This window comes from Ceratotherium simum, chromosome X (genome assembly GCF_057802395.1).
Source record: "Ceratotherium simum simum isolate JZ-2026a chromosome X, ASM5780239v1, whole genome shotgun sequence".
Taxonomy (NCBI): Eukaryota; Metazoa; Chordata; class Mammalia; order Perissodactyla; family Rhinocerotidae; genus Ceratotherium; species Ceratotherium simum.
Window position 1 is genome coordinate 37,057,340 of NC_141940.1, and position 19,771 is coordinate 37,077,110.

Consider the following 19,771-nt stretch of genomic DNA (forward strand, 5'->3'; position numbering starts at 1 on the left):
GATCTGGCTGTAATGGACGTAAATAAAGAAAGAAAAGAAAGTTAAAACAGAATGTGGGACAACTTAGAAGGTGGGAGGAGATGAAACCAATGGGTCTGAATGGGGGGGGTAATCCCTTCTAAAGTGGGACGGTTATGAAAATAGGGAGGTATTAACTAAATCAGGGGCAGGATAGGCTACAGGGCAACAGATTTAAGAAAACAGAGAAAACAACAATGTTTCAAAGTTTGGATGAATAATTCCACTTTTGGACAGATGCTTCCTCCATAAATATGCAATAATAATAATTACCATTAAATGACTGGAGAAATTACTAAAAGGCAGAAACATGAATTTGGAGGGAAGAAGGATGGCATCATGAAAAGCTTCCACAATAATTTGTAAGTTGTTATTATAACTGGGTGATCACAGGTAGCCAATGGCCATGTGATGAACTTACAAATTTTCAGTCCCCAATTCTGGTTAACCATTCTCAGTTTCACATTGGAAGTATCTGTGTGGCTAAAATTCAAAGTATAGCTATATGGTGATGCTGAATTTAACATTTGTGTTCATTGATGTGATTCTTCTGCACTTTGTAGCTAAAGTCATGGCTGGCATAGAGAAAACTAGATTAAGGATTTCCCACACAGCCAGACTCTATGTTTGAGTTTCTTAGACATTTGGACCAGGGAAAGGGCAACCATTTCATTTCAAACCATATATGAATAATTTCCATTTCAGTGGCACAGTTCTGAAGTCCCACTTCCCACAAAATAAGATTAGATATAAGGTAACAGCTTTGTCTAAATAAAGATATCTCTAACGCTACAGAAACATGCTTTGACCCAACTGGTTTGATTTGGGATATAGGTCTTTGATTCCTGGCATTTGGGGTTACTCCAAGCACAGTGAAACGACACTTTTACATGCATTAATCACGCAATTTAATGCTAAAGCCTTAAGCCAAGAATTTGAACTCAGGAGCCCATGCATGATCCCAGTTCTGATTCTAAGTGCAATTAATAGCATTTGGTTAATACTGTAATGGCCAAAGGAGTTATTAAGTGTTACAAAACCAGGTACGCATTGCACATAACCACTAGAGCAGACATCATTGGCATGATCATTACCATAATTATTAGAATATTTGCAGTTATTATACATTCTCATGGCACTTCTAAACTTTTGTGATAAATAGTCTTGTGATCACTAGACAGCAGAAAAAAAGCTGTCAATTGTAGAAGATTCTCCAGACAACTATATTTACCACATGACTACACTGCTGACATAATTTCTTTTTTAAGTTGAGATAAACCAGTTAATCAATGAAACCTGACACTTAAATTTGAATGTATGCCACAAAGGCACATAATCAGAAAGCCATCTCATTACTCCAAATTGAGGTACAAATCCCAAAAGTTAGACAGCTAATGGAGACCTAGAAGTGTGAGCATCAGAAGCAGGAGCACATATCAACGCCTGACCATGTATCCAATAACAACCAGATATACATCAAGCTGGGGATTATCTAGTGTAGCCCAGGAGAATGGCAGCATGATACAACAGGCCAAGCATTTATCTTATCATAAAAATGATAATTTATATCACTCATACCATTTTTCCCTCTGATTGACTTGAAGCGACCGTCACAGGTCTAGAGGTCTGGAAGGGGGAGTTCTGAAGTATTTGGGACAAAAATGGCAATATAAAGGGTAAGGACTTGTAATAGTTTAACACCAAAAATCTCACCTCCCAACCTAATTTTAACCTCAAGGTCCAAGTGTATGACCAGGTGTACAAGGTTATACAGGCCAATTAGCCATAGGGTAATCACCAAGCAACACACCAAATTAGTGTCCAAATATTCAAAATAACAGGCCCTTGTAAAACAACTAGACTAGATAGTTCAACAAATTGCTCAAAATTCAACCTAAACAACTGCAATAATCAAATTTAGTAATATGTCCCTCCCCCTCCGAACACACACACAACAAATCAGTGGTACTGCGGCAATTAGGACCCAATTTTAAATCCTACCAATAAAATGATGTTTAAAAGCTTATTATCATTTGGTATTTTTAAAGGTAGTAAATGTAAATCACAGGTTAAGATAGTAAAAAAAAAAGGCAGAATTTGGTATCTTTAAAAATAATGTGTGGGCAAGTAGTTATAAAAGATCATCAAGATGATGATAAAGTGCATCCGATTTCCAAATTTAGCCTGTGTCTTATCTATATATTCAATGGATTTCTAACAACTGACTGCATCCAAACTGCTGCTTTATTTCATATTGGGTTTTCAGGAGGACAGGACAGGTTTCTGGTTGGTTTGGTTCAGTTGCATCAAACTGTTTTTCAAGATTGGAAAGAATGCCCATCACATATTCCATCCCATCCCTCTCTAGTTGGTTCTTTGAGTTCTAATTGACAGCAAAGTAAAAATGGCTGATCTGCAAACAGCAAGATGATGGTGGCTCACTTTCCTTCATTTCCATTCAGAGCCCATAAAGAACAAAGAAAGAGCTCAAGATAGAGAGATTGTATCGTAAGATGTGAAGTAAGTTGGAAAGAGTGGAAAAATAAACAACATGAAAGGAACCAGAATGTCACATGAGAATAGTGGAGGAGAAAACTTTCACATCAGAAAACAAAAAGGAAGAAAAAAAGAAAAGAAAAATATGGAATGACAACAATAAAACGTAAGAGAAATTTAAACAGTAGAAAAGCACATAGAAAATAAAAAGGCCAAAAGCGGCAAGATAAAGTTCTTAAAATAAAAAAGGGCAGAGTTATTAGATGACACTTATAAAGTTTAAGTGTTTTCACTGTTTCAAACGTCAGAAAAAAGTCATAATCTCTGTTTATGATTTTTTTAAAAAAGTCTAAACTTGTTCAGATTATTAAAATTATTATTATTTTTTTGGTGGTGATGATGGTGGTGGTAGTGGTACCAGTGAGGCTATATTTCCTAAGTGTAGTTAAGAGAATATTCTCAAATATGAAAGAACAGAGGCTGGGCTCAGACTGAAGGCTATTTGAATAATGTCTCTGATTCCAGGGATGAAATTGGCTAAATCCTACCAGCACCTCAACTTTATCAATGGCATTACTTCTTAACGTTCTCTTCTGCTGGCTACTGAGAACAAAGAAATAATCAGCTCACATCACTTCACAAGGCCAAGATGTTTACTCAGTTTCTACTTCATTTTCATATTGCTTATTTCATATTGTCAATTCAGAGACATGGTTTGCTTCTCCAAATCAAATTAATTTGCTCCCTCTTTTTTTTTCACTTAATCATATGATACAGTCTACTCACTAACTATCATGTTATGAAACAGGAAATTCAATTATTTAATATCTAAATTTACCTCTGGTTTAAGAACCCAAGAATCGATGGTGACAGTTCTATGAAAGACTTTTTCTGAATGTATTCAAAATTACTCTTAGAATGCACATTTTGATTGAGTTCCTTAGTAGTATGAAAAAGGTAGTTGATCTTCCTGGGGACATATTTCTAGCCACATCTTTTCCTTCATTCATCTAAGAAAAATGCCAGATCTTTTAAGAAAAAGTATAAAATGTCAGAGATCTGAGATCTTGTGCTATGCGAGCACTACAAATATCCAAAGAAAGGCTGGATCTATAGCTATGGTCTTTCTGGAGAATTCTTATTGGTATTTACTGGGGATTGTATATATACAAGGTAAGCACATAACCACTAAAGCATACATGATGTATCCATCAATATTTCTTCCTGAAACATGCGGTTTGTTATTTTGAATGTCTACAAAATATACCTGTTAATAAGCCTAAAAATAAGCTATGTTCTTGAAGTCAAAGGAAAGAACAGGTCAATTTCACCGAGATTTTTGGTTAGTGTGGTTAACTGATCTGAGCAATCCAGGTTCCAATGTAAAGCCTGAGTTATTCAGACAGATTGCCCTCACTGGCCAAGTTGAATCAATGATTCCCTGATTCACTTCAAACAATAAAGAATAGGCTCAAGCAGGGTCTCTCTACCAGGACTGCATCTCCTGTGCCATGGTAAATTAGCATTTTCAATCGAGTTGAAGACTATACAGTGATCAGACATTTTTGTTAGGATGGACAAAACAATTTTGCCAATATTCTTGCCACTCACTGGTTCCATCTGTGATTGTCTAGGCAAAGTCCATCTTACTTGAAATCATCAAAAACTTCAAGGCTGACATTTTGGGACATGGCAATCCTTGCTTGAAACCTATTTTCAAAGAGGATTTTTTTCATGGCTTACAAAACAAAATAAGGAGCTTACTTACAGTGAATTCCCCGGTGACTGCATCAAACCCCACATGAATCGTATGTTCAAAGTCTGAAGGAAGAGAGATCTCTGGGCGTTCTTTCTCTTTCTTCTTATTGGCTAAAGGCAAAATGTTAACATATATTTATTTGGGATATAGTTTTGGCATCCATAAGTTGTATAATTAGGTTCATCAAAACAATTACAAAGTTGAAAGACAACTGATTCCAACACAATTTTAACAATATTTAACTCCAGAAATTATAATTTTATTTGCAGAAGTGGCTGAGAGATAGATTGACAAAAAATGTTATGTCCAAATAATTTACAAATTTCCAAAATCTAATTCAAACAAAACTTTTAGTCAAACTGATGTCCTTTACCAGTCTAATGATGTAATGCACAGGTATCTAGGTATATTGAGTTTAACTGGCTTTGTTGGATCAAATACCACTTACTAAATAAGAAATTCATTACACCCAAGTCAAGCTAAGGCTTATTATTAGAAAGAAAGAATGGAAAAGAAAAGGGCTTGAGCTATCTATAAAAGTGTTATGAATTGTTTCCATGTTAACCATAGCTAAATATCAAGTAGGTAGAATTTTAATTTACACGTTTACATTATGATGTATATCTTAATAGATTCTTGGTCTTCTTTCAATGAGAAAACTATTGCAAATCAATGTTACAAATCTTTATCATTAACAATGTTTTTAATCATTTTCTATGCAATACTTTGTTAATAAAAAAATACAAACTGCTTCTTTTCACTGAATTAATTTTATTTAGTTCTTAGAAACCTCAAACCAATTCCTTGGTTTAGTCATTCTAGTTCGTAGCCACTTTTCCATGTCCCTATTATATTCTGTCATATTAGCCATTCAATATCATTGTCCTCAAGTAGCAAATTGTTCATAGTGACAGAATTATGAATAAACACATCAATAGTTAATAAGTCAAAAGGCTTTAAAGATATAATCACTGAAGAAATTAAGTTGGGAACTGTAATGAAATCAGCCTATCTCGAAATAGATCCCAGGAGGATGTTACTGTGGAAACACTGTAAAATGGCTTCTAGTAGCTTCCATAATAGACATACCAGCAGATTTGAGCATGTATGTCTGATAAGGCTGCATTTAACACTCAAAAAAGTAATACCTTCTTAATACTAGGCAAGTCAGCATGAACCACATTTGCCCAATTGAAACCAATCAACTTCAGAATTTCCAGGGTGGCCAATTTAGAACATTTTGGTTCAAATAGATGTTTCCTAGGCCTGAATTTCAGATAACACTCAATTAACCACATGTGGATTACTGGTCTTGTGGGTTACCCAGGATAAATTCTAAATTCAAAACCTTTCATGTTCAAATGTCATTCTTATGGATTCTTTTCTCTTTCTACCCTCTCTCACTGCTCCATATCTCCAGCCAGAGGACAGAGATATGGGGCAGAAATATGGAAATTCAAGCAGTAAGAGGATTACGATACAGGATTAGGAAAGAGGTTGGAGGCATGGGTGGGGGTGGGGTGCGGAGCAGGGACAAGGGTCACCCAAGGCCTTTGCCTGGCCATGGAACACATCTAGGACTCATTTTGACAAGTACATACATGCCACCTAACTTAACTTCAGCATAGATTCTATTTTTACCATGAGCCTACTTTATTGAATATTATCCTAACTAACAGTGAAGTTTAGAGTTTTCTGTTGGTACTTCTACTGTCCCCGCATGTTTGTGGACTGTAGCTACCATTTCTACTTGTCCAACTACCATTTCTACTTGTCCAGAAAGGCTAACAGAACAGTCAGCTTTTTGTTCCTGCCACTCCACTGAAGGTGTCCTAGCTACTTCTGTAATTGTTGCCTTATTTTTCCTTTTTTCTGATCTCCCATCCATGTTGGACATGGTTAACCACCTCTCTCTCTACTTCCTTGACAATGTGGTCTGATTCTCCTCCTCCCTCGTGACCATTCTTCATGTGATTGGCATTGCCTCTCCTTCTTGTGCCGTTCCCAGTGCAGTTTTTGGCCTTTTGCAATCCTTTCTTTACACTCATTCCTCTTGGATGGCATCCACCCCAGATACTAATTCATATTGGGTAATTCCCTAATCTGTGGTTGGCGGGGGTAGATCCAGACTTTGTGGGACCAAACACTTTATGTAATTTGAGAGGAAAGCTCCCTTTAAGTAAAAACAATACGAAATTGTTAGTGCCCCTCCTAAGGCCTTGAAAGAGTCCCAGGCAAGTGAAGAACTCTGAAGAAGAAGGTTTATTCACTTCATAGTAAATCTACTCCTGGTGGTTGGTGACCTTTTGGGAGTCAAAGACCATTCTGAAAAATCTGAAGAAAGCTGTGGAACTTCTGCCCATATAAATGCACTATACACATATATACCATTTTGCATATAATTTCAGAGGTTCAAAATTCCCCTGGACTCCAGGTTAAGAACTCCTAGCTTAATCTGTATCTCCAGTCATTATACCAACTTGCATTTATGATCTCTCTTGCCAGCAAATAGTCTCTCCCTACTACTCCACTAGTACTGGTGGCACATTTGAAGCATATTGACTTAGACATAAACACTCCACTTTGGCTGAGCTATGTGTCTCCCTAGAAGGCCACCTGATTGCCAGTCCCTTACAAGCCTAATCATACCATTTCCTTCACTCAGTGCTAAGCATAACAGAGGCAGGAAGCCCCAACTTGCTCCTCCTCCAGTGTCCGTGTTCTCAGTGAAATGATACCACTAGCCACTCAGATCAGAGAAGGATTAAGACCTGAGACTCCTCCTCTTTGGGAAGCTTTAAGCAATGAAAAGATTACGACTTCCTCCCCCTCCAATACATAATTCAATTAAAAACAATACTAAAGCATAAAATAGGTAACAGTCCAAAAAGTTCTGATATTTCTATGATGATTAAAGTCTTTTTAAAAACTGTATATCTAAAATCAAAATGTTTCCACATTTTGGGTGCCCCTGATTTGCTGGGCCTTAACAAACATGCTTACTTTGGCTATTGGGTAATCCAGCACTGGCCCAACTGCCCAAACCATAAATTTTGGAGCTTCTTTGACTCCTACTTTAATTCTACCTTAACTGGTCACCAAGTTCTCTCTGTTCTAGCTCCCAAACTCGTCTTGAATCCACCTTCTTCCTTTCATCCCCATAAACCATTATCTTAGTCCAAGGCACCAGCATTTCTCTCTTGTTCTTACTGCTTCCAATTTTGCCCCCTGCTATTCATTACTCTGTGGCCAGAGTAATCTTTTGAAATATACAAACCTGACTGCATTCTTGCCTTTGTTTAAGATCCTTAAATGGCTCCCCATTACCCATATATTAAAGGTTCATGCTCCTTAGCATGCTATCCAGGGGCCTGCGTGATCTGCCCCAGTTTACCTCTCCACTGTCTATTCTTGTCATGGCCACCACTGTCCCAAACCCATTTCATGCTCCCTAAACTGCCAGGTTTTCTCTTACCGCCAAGCTTTTACACATGCTAGGCCAAGGCCTGAAAAGTCTTATCTTTTACTGCCCCTCCCCCTTTGTGTGGATAACTCCCATTGGTCCTTATTCTTGAAAACTCACTCTTGGGCTTCTCCTTTAGCAAGACTTTTCCTGTCTTCCCTCTGCAGACAAAGTTAAATGCCCTTCTCTTCATGCTCCCGTAGAGCTACCTAGTGTACCCTCTGAGCTTGGCACTTATCACCACTGGATTGCTATTTCTTCTTTACATACTTATCTCTCCCATTAAAATTTGAGATACTTGACAGCAGAGACTGTATCTTATTCACTCCAACATTCCTAGTACCTGGCTTATGTCTGCACACAATAACTATCATTTATAGAACATTCACCATATGCCAAGTGCTTCTAGGGTTATCTCATTTAATCTCCACCACAATCTGATAAGGTAGGACTTATTATTATTGTAGTATCATTATTTTGTAGAAGAGGAAAGTGAGCCTCAGTGAGGTTACACCACATACCCAGGGTTACACAGCTAGCAGATGTCAGAGCCAGGATTTGAACCTAGGTCCTAACTGTGTCTACAGAAACTAAGTTCTTAATAGCTATATTATTTATTATTCAGTAGCATTAAAAAAACTCAACAGATTTAAGCCCTAGTTTTCAGTAAATGTCTAGTGATTGAGTGGAGCCTAGATGAGAACTTTTTCTTCTTTTTTTTATAAGGAACACTAAAATGTCTGTATCTCCCCCAGAAAATTCTGTGAGCACTGGTCGTTTATATTGACTCAGCCTAATCTGAAACTTGGACTGATAAGATTCAGCCTGATCAGCTCTGGGTTGATATTTCCAGAGAGCAGAAGCCCAAATGAGTACCACTTTCTAAGCAATTCACCCATATTCTACTGGAACCTGGAACAAAGGCCACAGATTGCTGACTAGACCACAAACTGCAGTGTTGGGCTTTGGGACCCTCTGTGCATGAGTTTTGGTTGTAACTCCAGGGGCCAGCTAATCTCTCCAGAATTTCTCATCCTGACATCTTTCTCTATTCCTTTACCTTTTAAAGAAAGAAAAGCCCCTCTAGTCATCTGTCATCTCCTATATGCTCCACCCCAAGGTTCTGCATTTCCTCTAGTGACTAGAGCTTATTCCATTACAAATCCCTCTACACCCTCAACCTCTTCATGAAATTCTCTCTTCACTTTTCTTGCCTTAAGTTCTCAAATTTCATTGTGCCACTCTCACCTGGGAAACTTAAAAAAAAGAGAGAGAGACTTCAGAGCCGCACCCCCAGAGATTCAGATTCAGTTAGTCTCAAGTGGACCCTAGTGCCTTTAATTTTGAAAGCTCCTCAGTTATTTTCATTAAGCAGCTGGGGTTGAGAAAAAAACAACTTTAAACCCTACTATCGAATGAGAGTACCACTTCCTCAGATAATCCTGATGGACCCTGCTCATTCTTCGCCATCCCAAATCCTTAGGTCTGGGGGAATGGGGAAGGGCAGAATTTCCCCTTTTTACTCCAAATGTTTGAGATCAGTAGTCCTGCACCTGCCTACAAAACCCCCTCCTCTGAGGTTATTGCCATTTAGTTCTCCTGGCCAAGTCCCCTTATCCATTGAGGACTTTGGCTCTGTCTTCCTTCCTACACTCAATGTTGCCTTCACTCTGTGAAACATAATATATAAATGGACACCTCTTTCACATATTTTAACTCCTTGACCTCCCTCAACTCTAATGAACTTCACCTTTCTTCCACTTCTGCAATCCATTCTCATGGCTACCTTTTAAACCAGTGGTTCTCAACTAGTGCTGTGCATCAGAATAACCTATCGAGTTCCATAAAGTATTAATGTCTAGGGCCCACCGAGAACCTACTGTGTCAGGATTTCTGGGGGTGGGACCTGGGCAAATGATTTTTTAAGCACAATAGATGATATGCAGATAGAGTGGAGAACCACAGCTGCCGCAGGCCTCTTCTTCATCCAGGATGACCTTTTCTCTAAAGTATTCAACCCTGTTATTTCATTCTTTGAGCCCAGCCTCCCACCCTGCTTAGCCTTCTCACTCTTTCAAGCCCTTACTCCTATTTTACTCGTTCTTTGAGATCTCAATAAAACCTCCAGTCTCTGGATTCCTCCATTTTTAGCTAATTTCTCAGCTTCCTCCTGGCCTAGACTCTATGGTCTATCATTTAAATTGCTCTTAAACCACTGCACTGGAAACTCTCACCCTTCGATCTTCTCTTGCAATTCTGCAAAACTCTACCCTGAAAGAATCCAACTACGAAAGCTCCACTTCTATACGGAGGCTGCTGAGAGTTGCTGAGGAAAAAGTCACAGAGCCATACAGATTGTTGCTTACTATAAAAGTCACAGGCTATAGTTGGGTCATCAATGTAATATTCTTCTTGCCCCTTGTCAACTTCCTTTCCCACTCCTCTTACCGAATATTCCAGAATTTCACCACTTTGCTCAAACTTCTGCTTCATCCTCTCCTCCTTTACTTTCAGCATATGAAATTCATCTACTTGACTGTGAAAAATGGAGGTCATCAGTTTAGAACTCCTCTGACTTCACACTCTCTTCCACTCCTATGCATTCATCTCCATCAGTGACATCTTCTTCCCTCATGTCCACTGGAAGCAGTGTCCCTTCCTTCTGTCTAAGGTTTATCCCTCCACTGGTGCATTAGATCCCAGTCCCTCTCACTTCTCCAGAGGTCTCACTCTATCAATAATCTCCTATTTCTTCTTGTATCTTCAATCTTTCCCTCTCTACTGACACTTCCTATTTGGCTTAAAAAACGTGCCAAGATCTCTTTTGTCTTTAAAAATTAAAGCCCTCTGCCTGCCACCTCACATCTTCCTCTAGATGCTATAGTCTCTCAGCCTTTCTTTCTTTAACTTAAACTTCTTGAAAAGGCATTCTAGACTGTTTTAACCCTCACTCCTCCACAAATTAACCTTCTCCTTGAAAATGGCCACTTTTCAGTCCTTACAACTGGTGACTTCAGTCAAAACTGACATTGCTGACTATGAACTTCCTGAAACTTACTCCTCCTCACCTTCTTTCACACAATACTTTCCTAGAGTCTATTCCTACATTTCTGGGTCTTCTGTTGACTCTTTAAATAGTATTCCCCAGGAGCTCTTCTAGGTCCTCATCTCCTCTCATCAACACATCTCTCCCTCAGGTCACCTCATCTACTTGAATGGTTTCAATTATCATCTATACTAGTGACTCCCCATATGTATGTCCAGCCCTGACCTCTCTGCTGTACCCCGACCCCATGGAATTAACTCCCTATTTAACACCTCTACTTGGATGCCTCACAGGCCCCTCATTCCAAATATTTTCAAAAGTAAACTAATTCTCCACTGCCTTTCACCATCTAAAACAAGGAACTACAACTCCTCCTGTGTTCTCTACCTCACCCTCCTCCAGCTTCTCCTCTCACCATCTGATTAGTTGCCTAATTCTATTAATTATTCCTCCTAAATATTCCCTCTGCATTGTCCTCATCTATTCTTACTGATACTAGCCCTTAGGCCAGTCATTTCTCACCTGCATGATTCCAACAGCCTGACTTGTCTCCTTCCATCCCTCCCCATCAAATTCATTCTTCTCCTGTGGCTACAGTGATATTTTGAAACACAAATCTGATATCATTCCCCTGCTTCAATGTTTCCCCATTGTCTTCAGAATCAAATTCAAAGCCCTCAGTATGGCATATAGGAGCCCTCCAGGATCCAGCTTCCAATTACTTCCACAGCTCCATCTCCCACCCCTCTCCCACTCTCACTCTATGCACTAGCTATTCTGAAGTACTCATAGTTGTATTCAAAGAACCTCAACTAATAGCATGTCATGTCTACTGCCTTTATAATTCTGCTCCTTCTATCTGGAATGCTACCCATCTCTTACATGGCTAGCTCTATTCCTTCTTTAAGACTCACCTCAATTCAATGGTCACCTCCTCCAGGAACCCTTCCCTAACCACGCCTTCCCTCAGTCTTGAACAGATGCCCCTCCTCAGTGCTCACTTCTATATTGTACTTACCACCTAAACTCTAATTATTAACTGACTTTTTTGTGTCTTTCACTAGGTCATCAGTTCCTTAAATGCAGGAACTGAAATTCATTCACCTCTGTACCCTAACATCTATCTAGCACACTACCTGATTCAATAAATATTTAATGAATAAGCAAATGAACAAACAAATGAATGGATCAATGAAATGAGACCCAATATATGGAGACAGGTCATGCCTATTTGCTATTATGTGTTCGTGGATGAGGAGACAATGATCTAGGTCCCCCAAGAAGGTCGGGGGTTGGGAGGGTATGTTTTAGAGCATTTGTTATATTTGAAGTTGGTGGTGGTGGCATCGTTGCTGTTTTTCCCCAACAGTGGGGATGACTCTGTACTCATTCAGGCATGCCTCTTGCCAGGTGCCACTTTGAGGCCAAAAGCATAAATTGGCAACATAGTTCGGCAGGGTTCAAGGTACAGCAAAGCAACTAATTCTCCCCCAGCTGAAATCTCTGGATGGTGCTATGCCTGCCTTCTGAAAGCATTTTAGAAAACTATCACCTGAGTCTTCCTTGTTGTAAGAGTTCCACTTGTTATCTTCCCTAAAATTCCTGGAAGTTTTGTTGGGCCTTCTCATTAGATGTCATATGGCCACGTCCAGAATTATTTTTTAGAACACTTTCTAGCTCCTTGAAAACAGAGCATGCAGGAAAAGAAAAGGAATGACAGAAGACAGATATAGAGAAATGCTTTCCTACATAAATTTAGCTTAAAAGCACAGAACAATAATCATTTTTTAAAAAGCAATGGAAAGCATGCAAAGTTACGGTATATGGCAGAATAAAAAGCGACATTTAAAGCCACATTAATACAGAAAGCTAAAAGCAAAATATTATATAAAACATATTTTTAAAATGCAGAAAAAATTTTTCCAAAGAAAAGAAGACATAGGTTGGCTAGTTCTAAGCAGCAAACATTTCACAAGCCTGGCTCTAAGGAACAACTCCCTCCTGCTACTGTCTCAGCTTCCTTCCCTTTGAATCAGTGAGTGAGTGAGTTAACAAGTATACATGGAATTGTGGATCAGTGTAGTGACAGATTATGCTTGGTGACTCATTAGGAACTTAAGTAATACTCTAACCTTGCAATCTAATTGGGGAAATAAGCTTAGCAAACAAGAAATTGCAACTGATACTACCAAACCAAAGAAAATTAGGTGCTAAGTTGGGAAGAATAGAGTACAGATGTTGTAGCACGTCAAAAGAAAAGAAGATCACAGAAATCTGTGGTGGACAGGAAGGGCTTACTGGAGGAGGCAGAACTCGAGAGATAGGTCTTAAAGAATGCATAGGCAGGAAAGGGTAAGGCATCTCAAGCAGGAAAAACAGGAGAAGCAAAGCTTGGAAGTATAAATGTACACAGTATATTGATGAGGAAGTAAGAAGACAGAAGGGTAAACAGGGTATAGCTTTGGAAATCAGGAAGGAAGAGAGATGAAATTGGAGACAGTCATAAGGAATGCGCTAAGAAAGATTTTTGAGCAGACGGATATTTTAATAGAAAAGTGTTTTCTGGAAGACAAGCCAGGTAGCTATGTGCTGCTAGGTGCACATGGGATGATGGGGGTAGGCTTCTAGATAGTTGCTGTTTCACACAGGCTGGAGGTGGAATGGGGAAGACCTACCTACCTGTCACTGCATCTGCTGCCTCTAAGATCACCTACTGGGCATTTCCTATAAAGTGTGTCTGTGTCTGATTTCTGCAACTAGATTGAAAATTACCTGAGGGCAGGAAACCTTGTCTTATATGTAGCATCCCCACAACACTGAGCAAACAGCTAGGCACATAAAAAGCAGGCATAAATCTTTTCTGAGTGAAGTATATAAGCAGTTAAAAACATGCTCCAGGTAAGCCTATGTTAACATTCAATTCTGTTATATCTTCTTTAAACTGAGATAGCTAATAAACCAGATCTGTGCTGGAAGTCAGCATGCAGCTGAGATTTATGCATTGGCTGGTTGCACATATCTGTCTATTCTGGGATCTTCCACGAAGTCCTTTGAGATAAAGGAGGTCTAATAAAATATTTTGTTGCTGAGGTTGCAGCTCTTCTGGGAGGTGCCCTTGTCCCACAACCACTAGCTTGACATTAGAAGCCCCCCCGCCTCCTCCCCACTTTGTCCCACTCCCCCTGCCCAGATGCAATCTGTACTCAGTGTTATGTGTTCCTGAAGCCAAACAACTTGTGCAGATATAGGGGCCATTTCTGGTAGGGACAGTGAGGATGGCTGGGTTAGAGATCTGTCATACTAAAATACCTGTTTTTCATCTCAATATTCCTGGGCTTTGCTCCGGGAATGCCATGTTGGAAGGATACAGAAGTATTTTTAAAGGGCCATCCACCTCCTACGGGTGGCAATCCATCTTTTCCTAATAGATGATCCACAGTGACTTGGTCACTCTTTAGCTGGGTGACAGGTGCTTTTGGTGGTTCATTAATTTCTCTAATTCACTAAGAGGCTGCCAGTCAATGCCTCACAAAGATTGTTTACAAAATGTTGCCCTTGTGGCCTTTAAGTATTAAAATGCATTAGTGTCTACCTAACTACCAGGAAAGCGAATTAAGCACTGGGATTATTGCTTTTTTAATTGTTTTTAACGTCATTCTGCTCCATCCTCTGATCTGTGGGTCACAGAGCACACCATGCCATAACGCCACAGAGGGAATCCTTCTGAAGGCTTCTACTTGGGTAAGAACAAGTATCCCAGAACAGTTCTTCCTACGGCACCAGCAGTCCTGCAGGTGACGTCAAAGAGGCAGGCGCTCATTGTGAGAGCAATAGTCCCAGAGGGACTGATTTCTGCAAAAACGGTTCAAATCTCTCTGCTCTGTAAACGAATATTGTTTGGGGGTAGATTATGAGAGTGAGCCCACAGGAATTCCTTACCTCCTGGATTCATGAAATGTACATTTTCCCTTACACAGGGAAGAGATCAATTCTCTAGTTTTCCTCTAATTTCTTTTTGGTAGAAAGAATGTCATTTTGTGGGTCTTCGAATTTATTTCTCTCATTGAAAATACTTGAAAGTACTATGTGGTAACTACAATAGAAAGTTAGGCATAAAAAATATTTTATTCTTGGCTCTAAGTATTTAAAGAAATTGAAAGTGCAAGGTGGGTAAGAGATTTAAAGGGGTTCAAAATTTACACAATGTGTAACCAATGTGACCTCAAAAAAATCTAAAAAATTATAAACATGAGAGATTCATGGTAAATTTATGGTAAAAGTTAGTATGAATAATATTGTTTGAGTTTGCAAGTTTATAAAAACTATATTTTAAAAAGTGAATATTTTATAAAAGATATTTCATAGCAATGGGATGTTAACTGTATAGAGACATAGTTATTCTGTGGTAGGTTACTTTTTGGTTTGGTCATTTGTCATTTGGTCTCTTCCACAGTAAATTTGATTTAATATGCAAATTTGTTTTAAAAAAAGAGTTTCTACATAACATATATTTCTGGCTTAAACCTAGAATTTTGGGCAAAATACATAGTGATTCTGAGCAGAAAAGAAAATAGGTATTTATTAAATGAGGAAAAGGGCTCAAATCTTTAAATAGTGAGTTATGAATGAATCTAAGGGGAGGGATGAGAGGTGACTCTCCTGTTCTATTTTAATATAGTTAATATTTTAATTGTAACAGCATCAGATATTATTTTTGTAATAGAAAAAGATTTAAACACCCAAAAAATAACACAGGAATCAATAGAAAACAATGAACGATTTTCTTTTTTACAAAGGCTGTTACTTTCTGCTAGCAAGTTAGGACCTCAGAAGGAGTAACTTGTAAAGACAAAGGTATGTCTACTGTTGCAATTGCTGATTAATAAAATGGGTTAGATTCACCTAGGTTTCACCTGCTTCTGTAAAAATTCCATTTTTGCATACTCCATTGGCCAAAACCTATTTTCAAAACAAGTTAGGTAACTCCCATTTTATGGTAAGCAGTATAGTGTTCAATCACCACTGGACTAGGAGTCAGGGAATCTAAATTCTAGGTCTGCCTTGCTTTGTAATTAGTAGTGGGCAACTTTGTGGAAGTTATTGAACCACTCTAAACTTCTGCCTTCCTCTGTAAAATGGGGATAATCCTTGTCCTGCCTCCATCATAGGAGGTTTGAAGGAGGTAACTGATATGAAAACACTTTGAACATTGTAACACCCCTACAACTGCCATCCAAAATACATAATCTCATTAACAATATACTTAGTAACAGGGTGACTTTGTTTGCTGGAGAACTAACTAATCTGCCACTTTTTAAACCCAGCACTTCAATCCTGGGAGTGATGTCCTTGGAAATATAACTACCAAGAAAGAAGACTAAACTAGGCTGTTTTAAACATTCACTGCTCTTATTATAATATTTTTTATTACATTAGCAAACCTCAGAAGTATATAGTTGGGAAGGCCCATGGTGGGAGGTTTATTCTGCCTTCAGGCAGAACCTGCTAAAGCCATGAGAGATCCAATAGAGAACCTAGGAAATTTCACTCTTGATAATTCATAGTACCCAAATAGCATATCTGAAATTTCTTTATGTCTAGTTCCATTCCCTCTGGTGGAATTGTAAGCCCATTTCCTCCTGCCAGGTCTTCAGTGGCTATAGAAAACAATATATGCCCTCCATAAAGTAAGCAGCCTTTAATCTATAGATAAAATCTCAAAGTGGTACCTGATTCTTCAAGAGCAGCTAGCTACAAGCCCAATTCATAGGTTGGGTGTTCCATGAGGATGATGGGGGAAAGGAAATGATGGTCCCATGTGAGTCCCTCTAGTGACTCCCACTCATACACACAGGCGGCCATCACTTCAGTGGCATCATCTTCAAAAAGATTCAGCAACCGTGATCATTCTTGAAAATCATTAGGAAGTTGAGTTTTACATCCATCTCCTTCCAGGAAACACACACCAGTTCCACTCTCGTTTACACCCAATTCACATGTGCAACAATTTCAATGGAAAATGTTTGAAAACAAAAAGCAAATACGAGGCAATGTCCTAAATGAGACACTTCTGATCATGTGGATAATTATACAGGGCACAAATGTGAGAGACAGACAAAAAAAAGGGCCTCATTTGCTTTAAGGAGGAAAGCAACTTCATATCCCTTAGCTAGTGTCAATTTTCCTGTCCTTTCAACACTTCATTTTAACATTTGAGACAGCTGTCTTCTGTCTTCCCCTCTTCACATCCATCCCCTGTATCTTCTCCACATCCTAATCTCCCTCTCACACATTACTTCCTCTCTCACTTTATTTCTCCCCGTTGCTTCTTTCCTTTCATGTATACATCTCTCAATCCTGCATTCTATACTTCTCTTGAATTTGACAGTCTGCTGGTTTTAGTGGGCCACCATATTTGTGCCCAATTTCCCTGTTTACCGGCCATGAAATGGAAGCACAAGCCCTAGTAGATAGAGTGCATCACCATCCCACCTTTTTCCCATTTCAACCACAGGGGTCTTCTAGGAGTAAAGGAGTAGTACAGGAGGCTCTTCTCCTGGGGCACAGCACTGACACCGGACGACAAAAAAGATGCCATGCCCTTCATACTTCCCAAAGGGCAGGACAGTGATCGCCGAAGAGCACTCCTTGCTGAGCTGTATGGGCTACATTTGGAGAACCAAGAGGAATGTAAACACCACTCAGGATGTAGCAGTCTCTGACATCTGGCTTTCTGATAACAGAACCCTCAATTGAGACTCCCACTCCTTGTTGGTGCAATGATAATAACCTTGAGCTACTGCAAGATCCCAAAGGGTCTTCAGCATCACCAAAGAAAGATTGCATACTGTTCAGTCTAGTTATCATACTAAGTATTTTTTATTGTGCATTAATTAGATGAAAGTTAGTAATGTGCATTGACCAAAACATTTGATTAACACCACCATAAAGGAAAACGGAGAGTCTTCTTTAATATAATTGTTGCACAGCAATGCTTCCTGCTGTATAGTGTATATAGAAGATAACATACTCTAGGAATTAGAACAACAGTATGTATGCAATACAATAACAAAACGATATGGCACTTTAAGAACTTTTTCACATTTATGAACACTCATTTAGAGCCTCAACTTTCTAAAGTAAGCAATATGTAAGCCTGTAAAATACACACACCAAATGAGACCAACCCACAAAACACCCAAATCAAATGTTAGCACATCTCTATTGTCAAGAATATTTTCTCACCATCATTTCTTTCAAAAAAAACATGAAAAAAATTTCTTTCTTTCCTCCTGAGTGGTGATAAAAAGTCCCCTTTTCTGAAATTCAGAAACGTTTCAAAGTGCACTGCCGTCTTCTTAAGGAAAAATTAAAGCTCCCGCTGGCCTTTGGATAGTTTACCATAGATTCCCTTTGTCCTGTTGCAAGGCAGTGTAATAAAGTAGAATAAGCATAGGGTTTGGAGTCAGAGAGACCTGGGAGACTTCTGGCTTCTCTCATTTGCTATGTGACCCTATGCTGTCTACTTAAACGCTTTGAGCTTAAGTTGCCTCATCTGTAAAAAGGGGGTAATGCAGAGTGGTCGTAAGGATTAAAAGACTCAATACCTGTAACATGCATGGCACATAGCTTGGCATCCAGAAACTAGTTAGTAAATGGAAGATTAATTCCTGTTCATCTTGATTTGATTTATATTCAACTATCCCCTCATACTCCACCAGGAAGAGGGGGCTTCACTTCACTCCCAGGCTCACGAGCTCCCAAATCTCTCTGGATTCCCCACAAATAAAATGCACATGAACTGTGCTCTCTAAAGACATAGCCCTTCACACAGCATTGCGTGTCCTCTAAAACACATCTAACGCTCAAGTGCAGCACACAAGACACATAAGCATACTTCAGAAGACGCAGACATCACACAGAACATGTCACCTGCAAGCGCAGCCTCACCTGCTTCTGTCCCACATGTTCTTCCAAGCTTCAAGTCCTTAACACTGATTATTTTTAGAGGCACCATGCCATTTTCAGAGTCCTGGCTGATTCATCTGCCTCATTGCCTTCGCCTTATTGGTTTATCTACTCATGTATCTTTTCATGTATTTATTTATTCCTCCATGTATTTATTCCCCACCTTGTTCAAAAATGGATATAAGGTGGTTTAAAAGAATACACAAAATACAATATGACAGCACAAATTCAAAGTAAGTAAAAGACAAAAAAAAAGAAAGATAGGAATATAAAATGGAGCCTGGAAGAAAGCTAATACAAAGTGCACACATACCATAGACTCCCATTACAAGTACTACGCATGGGCCGCACATTTGGCTCCAAGCTTTCTCGTAGCCAACAAAAGAAAGCTGATCAGTCCCACACTTCACAGGGTCCAGAAAATAAAATCAAACCACTTGTTTAGGATATCCTTTTCCTGATCTAAATTCTGAAAACTTTTCTATAGTGAAGTATCATAAAATAGTGGCAAATTGTCTCTCCTAATTTGCTCTAACACCAAAATTCAGCTCCTGGAACAGTCTCCAACAAAGATAGAACCTCAGTCTTGAAATTACATCTATTACTTCTTACTTTTCTTCTACCTGTCTCTTGAAGTTCCATTTGGTCAATGAAATGTAGTTAATAAAGAGACTTTTTAAAACAAACAAAAATCTCTGCTGTCACCAAAGCAAGTACTTTCATTTAACTAAAGCAATAGACATTGTGACATTATTTAAAACAAAAATTTGGAAAGAACTTCAGATACCCAACAAAAGGAAATGGTTAAATAAACCATGATGCCACTACATGATGAAATATTATACACCATCAAAAATGATATTTATAAAAACTTTTTAAAAATGTAGGAAAATATTCATGATAAAAATGTTAAGTGAAAAAGCAGGATATAAAACTGTATGTGTTATGATCTTAACTATGTAAAAAAGTATATGTGTATATATAGCCATAAAAAAAGTCTGGAAAGAAATCCACCAAAATG

General features: G+C 38.7%; 1 protein-coding gene across 11 annotated transcripts in view; it reads right to left on the bottom strand.

Annotated features, from left to right (window-relative positions):
• Positions 1-19,771, bottom strand: part of PAK3 (p21 (RAC1) activated kinase 3) — a 260,691-nt gene that overhangs the window by 73,572 nt on the left and 167,348 nt on the right. For all 11 annotated transcript variants that reach the window (XM_087427736.1, XM_014795348.2, XM_087427734.1 and 8 more), the window contains one exon: positions 4,283-4,383. In XM_087427736.1, the coding sequence (XP_087283862.1) occupies positions 4,283-4,383 (101 nt within the window). The remainder of the gene's footprint in view (positions 1-4,282; positions 4,384-19,771) is intronic.